The 8,107-nt window shown below is 35.0% G+C and overlaps 1 protein-coding gene across 1 annotated transcript; it reads right to left on the bottom strand.

Moving 5' to 3' along the window:
- Nucleotides 1-257: 257 nt before the first annotated feature.
- Nucleotides 258-7,758, bottom strand: LOC105320900 (cell division control protein 42 homolog). Its single transcript, XM_011419041.4, has 4 exons — nt 7,456-7,758; nt 1,104-1,162; nt 811-1,002; nt 258-527 (listed from the first exon to the last, which is right to left on the bottom strand). The coding sequence occupies exons 1-4, from the start codon at nt 7,619-7,621 to the stop codon at nt 321-323; spliced, it is 624 nt and encodes a 207-aa protein (XP_011417343.3). The 5' UTR covers nt 7,622-7,758; the 3' UTR covers nt 258-320.
- Between the last annotated feature and the right edge of the window lie 349 nt (nt 7,759-8,107).

Genomic DNA, 8,107 nt, shown 5'->3' with positions numbered 1-8,107 from the left:
TCGTACCCTCAAAGCTCAACCTATGCAAGTGTTAGCGGCATAACCTGTGTTTGTTCGTGCCCCCCCCCCCCCCTATGCCCCTTTTTTGTCTTTTTTATTGTTTTGTCTTTTCTTTTGTTTTGCTTTTTTGGAATTTTTTTTCTTTTATGTTTATATGTAAATATTTATGCTTTGACTTATAATTATGTGTTGCATGTATGTATAGTTGTTTGTTCTGAAATAATCCTCATATGAGGGAAATAGAGTAGGAAAGTATGTCACATAAATTAGTTTTATTTACAATTGGCCATCAGTAAATGATTAACGTCGCAATAATGTATTCACACTATAAAGCAGCATTCACTAGACTTATTTTCTTTTGGCCGGAAGTGCGCAGCGACCACGAGTTCTTTAACTAGTTCTTCTATCCCGTCGCCCGTTTTGGACGAGCACTCCACATAGCCTGTGGCGCCAATCCGTGACGCCATGTCCGACACTCTTGTGCTAGGAATCACAATATCTGCCACAACTACACTTTCTTCTGCTATCTGAAAACAAACCAACAGTTCACAATAATTTACTTTACACTTAAAGATTTCGAAAATTATGAATGATAGCAAATAAAATACACTTAATGAGAAAAACTTGGAGTGAAAACATGAAAATCCAATACATGACTATACACTATTTTGCAACGCGTCACCTTACACCATTAGGAGTATAATATAAAAATTACTAATTTTTTTTAATTAATCTTTGAAATATATTGGCAATGTAGTCGAAAGGTTTTGATGAGAACTCTTTGTTGTTGTGGATATTTAATCGACTTACACTTGTCCGTTGGTCCTTTACATCCAAATGTGTACCAACCAGAAGAAACGGTGTACGAGGAAGATAGGAGCGGATCTCATTGACCCAGAACTTCTCCACATTCACAAACATCGCAGGATCCGCCACAGAAAAGCAAACTAAGACAACATCAGACTTGTCGTAAGACAGAGAGCGTAGCTGTACCATCTCATGCTGTCATAAAGTCGGAAACAAACATCAATTAGCAGGGCGACTAAGTGTATTATCACCGTGGAACCATATAACGGATTTATGTTTTGTTCTTATTGACTTACGTTTCCAGCTGTGTCAAATAAACTCAGATGATATGGTGTACCGTCAACTAGAGAAGTGACTAAAACATAAAATAAAAACAGGCGTCAGATTGAAATGTTCGGATAATACAGCAATTCCAACCGCTCGTTTATAAAATACGTCCATGCGCGGATCTAGATGGGGTTCGAAAGACTGGAGTTTGACTCCACACCCCTCGGAAATGTAAAGTGAAGAAATTTATACAGTAAACTTATAAACACGCATGGATATATAAGCACTTATTAATACCGAGCGCAGCGAGAGGCGGGCGAAGCCCGCCTTGCGAAGCGAGGATTAATGGTAACACGTATATATAAGAAAATCAGTGAAAAATGAAAGTTGAATCAGGGGTACTAAGGCCAAAAAAAAATTCTTCCAGCCCTGGGCGCCGCCATATTGGCAGCCATTTTGTTTTTAAAAAGTTAGTTCGATCATTGATTGACCGGTACTTATCGATGTTTATTGTCCCTAAACTCGATTAAAATTTTCCAGTGTTTCAATAAAAGGTAATTTGAATTAAAAAAATAAAAGAGGACACCAGATAAGTTTCAGCAGTGCTTCAAACAAGAAATACGACTAGTTCTATGTATGTCTTATCAAATTATCAGATGGAAAATAAAAACATTAACATCAAGGAACTGATCTTTTAGATACTGAATAAAGTATTCAATTTTATTACCGCGGCATTTATATGAATTAAATTGATTAACAATGAAAGAACAAATAAAAAAAAAAGTTCGGAATAACGTAACTCTCTTCGGCTATTTCCGAAGACAAAACGTGTACGTTTTACGTCTGTAACATGACGTCATAATGTAGACTGAGCACGCGACGTTTGGTTTAACTTTGGCTGATGATTTGAGTAGGCAACCAGACGGATCCTACTGTGTGCGTTTCAAATAAATTTTGTTCTACAAAAATCAAACTGCACTGTGTTAAATCTGCGCTCGGTCCAACGGTCACACCGTTTACATATTACCGAGCGCAGCAAGAGGCGGGCGAAGCCCGCCTCGCGAAGCGAGGATTAATGGTTACACGTATATATAAGAAAATCAGTGAAAAATGAAAGTTGAATCAGGGGTACTAAGGCCAAAAAAATTTCTTCCAGCCTTGGGCGCCGCCATATTGGCAGCCATTTTGTTTTTAAAAAGTTAGTTCGATCGTTGATTGACTGGTACTTATCGATGTTTATTGCCCCTAAATTCGATTAAATAAGTTCCAGTGTTTCAATAGAAGGTAATTTGAATTAAAAGAAATTAAAAAGGAAACCAGATAAGTTTCAATAGTGCTTCAATCAAGAAACACGACTTGTTCTATGTATGTCTTATCAAATTATCAGATGGAAAATAAAAACATTAACGTCAAGGAACTGATCTCTTAGATACTTAATAAGGTATTCAATTTTATTACAGCCGCATTCATATGAATTAAATTGATGAACAACGAAAGAAGAAATAAAACAAAAATCGAAATCACGTAACTCTCTTCGGCTATTTCCGAAGTCAAAAACGTTTTACGTCTGAAATATGACGTCATAATGTTGACTGAGCACGCGACGTTTAGTTTAACTTTGATGAATGATTTCAGTAGGCAACCAAGCAAAATGCACTGTGTTGAATATGCGCTCGATCCAACGGTCACACCGTTTACATATTAAGACTTTCGTAACAGATTAAAAATAATCGGAGAGGGGGGAGGAGGTTGGAGAAAAATTCAGACTTGTAAGTTGCATAACGGAGTTGAGAAGGAAGAACGAAGCAGAAAGCAGTAGTGTCAGAATACTGAACTGGTGGCGAGCGAGGTTGGAATCAATTTAACACCTTCTATCGTACCACACACAGTTCTATCAGAGTTCCGTCGTAAAATTGTCGTTTGTCAACACTAGTTTCCAAAAGTAATAATTTTTCTTAACAGCTTATTTGGAGCACTATTGGTTGAGAGAATCGATAGATGACCAGGACATTACGGAATAACGCGTGATCAGCTGTGAAAAGGACATAAAGCAAAAGGGATCCTTCTACGTGCAGGGATTAATGATTCGGTGTTGTGCATTAGGTTCCATAGACAGCGATAAAGACAATGTAATAAATTCTGAAATCAAAACACCTTGAAATTCACGCTCTTCTCATGCTTTCTTCTATACATTGCGTGAAAAGAGGATCGGGCTTTTCCCTCCCTCCCTGTAATGCTTTGTGTACATTTAAGTTAACGTTGTATGGAAGAACATGAAGTTAATCAAGTTTTACTTTATTTTAAGTCAGATAACAGACGTTGACCTTTGAATGAATTAAGAGAAGTAGAGCTGATATTTGCTTTATTTGGACTTTTTTTGGCTCCATGACGTCGATGGTTAATCATTCTGCATCATAATCCAATCAATTACAGAAACATGGCTATATAAATGGTACTTTTTTTATATTTAAGGAATATAGAATCAACTAAGAGCTTTATGATAGATTTGATCACGCACCGACCGACCGTTATTATCACCTCGTATTATTCACGGAATGATACCTTATATTGCTTATATTTACATAATTTTCTGCAACTGTACGATTAAAGATGGAGAAGTATAAATCGTGCGCTCAACTAGAACCTGGGCTCACCCGAAAATAGTTCTCCAAAATATGTGTATTAATGAGCACTTCTGGAACTATTTTACCAGTGAAGATAAGAATGTAAATCTACTTTCTTTTTTCTCCTGCAGAGTCAGTCACTGTAGGGAGGTGTCACCTTAAGTGGAACATCCATAAGGAGACCAGAGGTCACCTTTGGTAGTAATAATTTTGTTAATCTATAGGGAGGCTAGTGGTCACCTTAATAATCAATAAATAATTTCAAAATTTAATATTTGTCATAAAAAATCATCATGCCCTCTTCCGCGTGTGTCATTAGTTCCGAGTTTAAAGAATTTGAGATGTTTTATGAAGGGTTGTCTGACTGACCAAGTAAAGAACAACAATATTATCCTGAAGATTGTTATTATATACATGAAACTGATAAATGTATTAAAGCATTTTCAAGCAATCTTTTCACCAAGGAACCAGAATATATATGGGTCCTTTTGAAAGTCTGACTCCCCCAGAACAATGGTTACATTGCCTTTACAAATCTTCCGATTTCTGAGATACAATATACTGTAAACCAATTTTTATTCGCGGCGACTTTATTTCGCGATCAACTGCATATAAACTGGTTCGCGACGACTAATGTTCGCGACCAAGCCTTATCCAGACCTGTATTGTTATAAAAACTATAGACAAAGAATTGGAAGTATTCGCGACGACAAGGCTCTCACTAACCTTGCGAAAATTCCTCTCACGCGAATAAAAGGTGGTTTACAGTATGTACATGACAATAATTTTGATTCTTCGTAATCGAAAGTTTTGTGAAAGACAACAGTATAAAACCTTTATAAAATACTATCTATAAACGAATATCTTAAACACAAATTAAACTCAAAATTGATAGTTGTATAATAAATGTAAATTTTGTAACGATAGAAAAGAAACTAATATAAGTCACATGTCTTTGTTTTGTTGCAAAAATATAGAAATGTACCCTATTGGAAATATCTAGTTTATAAATTTAATTAAGTTTGTCTTATGTCTTAATCACACTCTCATATATGTAATTAAATTGTTGATCAATGATATCAATTTAAGAGAGATGCTTCAAATGTGAAATTGATACAAAAATGTTTCCAGAGTTTCTCTCTTAATATGTGTATGGCTTTACGATGATTTTGATCAGAGTAAATTACTTCGGTTTCTACATGTCAAACTTGACCTACCGATACTACAAATTAACTGTTTGCCTGTAATAAAAGTTAAGTCGAGTGTACAGGACATTGGATTAAAAAATGTTACTGATGTTTATCATTTTCCTTTATAGATATCATTCATATAATTACTCATTTTATATACATGTATATATATATATATATATATATATATATATATATATATATATATATATATATATATATATATATATATATATATATATATATATATATATATATATATATATATTGAAAAATAATCAATATATATTGATTTTTGAAATTGAATGTACAGTGATGGAATAATAATCTCTCTGTGTCGATGTCAGCATTGAACCTAAACGAGTGAGATACCTATAAGTGTCTTCAATCGCATTATTTAGCAGTGTTCCGACGGCGTTTATTCCAAAGCCTGCAACGGATGATACATACATGTACATCTAGTATTACTCTTAGCGTCTGTGTGTGGGTGTGTGTGGTTGTGATTTAAAGCCAGGATTAGAAAAATTATTGGAAACCATTATTTTCTTCAACTTGTACATTTCATAAATTATCACTGACGTTTAATGAAAAATGCAAATAGTGTTAAAGTAATAAGGCATGAATAGACATGTATCTCTTGTTCACACCAGGACTCCAGTCGTAAAAAAGAGTCCGTAAGGGTTTTTTTCTTTATATTTTTATACTGATATGCGCAAAAAATTACTTTTAGGTTTTATAGGACACCTCCAAGTTGTGACGTATTGTTATCTAAATAAACAATTATAACATGAATTGTAATCATATAACTAGTTTCTTTCCCAATTTCGTCACCTACCAGCGTAGCACAGTGGGTTAGAGGCTTTACTATGAACCTGTAAGTCAAAAGTTCGAATCCCTCGAAGGTTTTACATTTTTTACCCCTCCAAATATTTTCAAAAGCTATTATTTTGGTGAAATACTGTAAAATTTAAAAATTCTAAACCGGTGGAAGTTTTCCAATTATAATGTACTTTAATCCACATTAATATCAACATATGTCCCATACCACCTAAAATAATACCGTTATATTGTGTATTTTAGCTGGAATGCTGAAAACTACTAGTACTTTTCGTTCACTTATTCGAGATATAAAGATATCATTTCATAAGTGGTGAAAACAATGAACGTGTGTATTAAAACGCATTGTTGATGGTAGTAATTCATAAAAGCTTGTCAACAAATAGGATCGAAGCAAGATATTTTTTGTCAGACAAGCGAGCGATGTGGCCCATGGGCATCTAATTATTCAGTATAACGCCGATGTTTCCGGTTGTCCCCCTCCACCCCTGGGTGACTTACCTCTTGTTTTCTTTAGGACGGTTTATTTACATATACGGACAAACGATTCAGGATTATATAACAACAGCAGTTTCCAAAATAGAAAAAAGACATACTAAGTCAATGATTTAAGTGCTTTAAATTTCATTGAAACAAGGTGCACTTTGAATGCCAATGTTAAACATACAATGCATCTGAATACAAGTTTAATTTGATCTGCTTGAGTACACCGTCTAACCATGAACATCTACAAATTTTGATACTGATTTTATTTCCTTATCAAACTGCCCAAAGGAAGCGCTACTGCTGTTTCTGGCGAAAATCAGCTTCTCTGTTGGAGAGGCATGCACATTAGACGACGCATTAGAATAAAATGAATGCAGATAGCGAGGCTTAGTATCTGTTATCAACGTTTAAGGCGTTATGGTGGACTTTGATTGATTGAATGGCTTTTGCAACTATTCCCTTTACGAATATTTCTCCTACAAGAAGGGTAATGTACGTTACAGGACATAAAGCATCTTTATAAATCATTATACAATTTCAACCGTTCTGAAAACAATAAAATAATTCAAACATTTGATGAGTCCTTTGGGATAAATAGCTATTCTGAAAGCTAGAGACATCAATATTCTTCTTAATTCTAAATTTTTAATGCAAAACCAAACCGAGTTTTTTTCACGAACACGGATAAATCCATGTGTAATCAATTAGTATTTACATGTGCATACAATGAATGGGGTTGGGGTCATCCGGTTCAATCGCTGTGTATACCATTGATTAGTACTGTGCTTCAGCCTTTGTATTTCACCATCTGTCTGAATATACCATGATGAAATAGTTAAATTTTGATAATTTTTTGTCTAAAATGATATCATAACGGATTGATGTTTTTTTAAAAATATGAAATATTGAAATCAACAAAAAGGCCGGATTTAATCAGACTTATCTCGATAAGATAAGATAAATAAACTCGTTTGTGACAGTGGATTTGTACAAGAAAGGAGTATTGACGTATCCAAACATATAGAAGCCACGAGATAACCATTTACTCGCAATGTTCTTATTTTTCCTGTTGGGTTTTTCACTAGTTGCTAGTAATGGCGCATTATGTCTAATAACACCCGGACAATGCGGAAACAAACATTCATATTTTTTTTTGCTGGATAAGCAATAGCGACTGGTATGGTAGGCAATATATGGAGGGAATCAGGTCACTTTATGATTAAAACTACATGTAATTATCTTACCGGAATAATTATCAAAAGAGGTAGCCGAGTAGTCTCCCCTAAATTCTTGGGCTTGCAAGCGGTATGCCAGAGCCGTCTTGCCCGACTTGGTGTCTCCTACGATGCAGCATTTTAGACTGGAGGATTCAAGGACCTGGTACTTGGCAGACGAGCCCCGAGCGTTCATGATAATCTCCACGCCCTTCACATCATCGGGACAATCTCAATGTGCATGTGTCCATGTCAAGGTACAATTTTTTGTTTCAATTCAGAAGGGCAAGTTTACGATCAGGAAGTGAGGAGATCCCTATATCCTGTTGTGTGTAATGTGAGCGCACTTATAACCAGGAAAATAGATACATTATATCTATACAGCGTATACATTGGAGAGGTCACCAAAGATTGCGTCAAAATATTAGTTTATGAATGAATGTCTGATGCTGAGGACCTAGAAACAATGAGCAATTTGTAATAAGGACAAACCCCGTAAACAGGGATACATCAGTTCGTGTTCACATGTGCAGAAATAAGTTCAAATATCACATACTATCACATGTTCAATGAGCATTCTCGTTGCTGAGTGAATTCATATCATAGTATTAAACACTCTTTAATTTTATTCAAAGACAAAACGAACGTGTGGTTGACAGCGAATGTGTTCCGTTGTCTAATA

Source organism: Magallana gigas, chromosome 6 (assembly GCF_963853765.1).
Source record: "Magallana gigas chromosome 6, xbMagGiga1.1, whole genome shotgun sequence".
Classification (NCBI taxonomy): Eukaryota; Metazoa; Mollusca; class Bivalvia; order Ostreida; family Ostreidae; genus Magallana; species Magallana gigas.
Note: the sequence above shows the minus strand (reverse complement) of the source record. Positions and strands in the feature narration are given on the sequence as shown.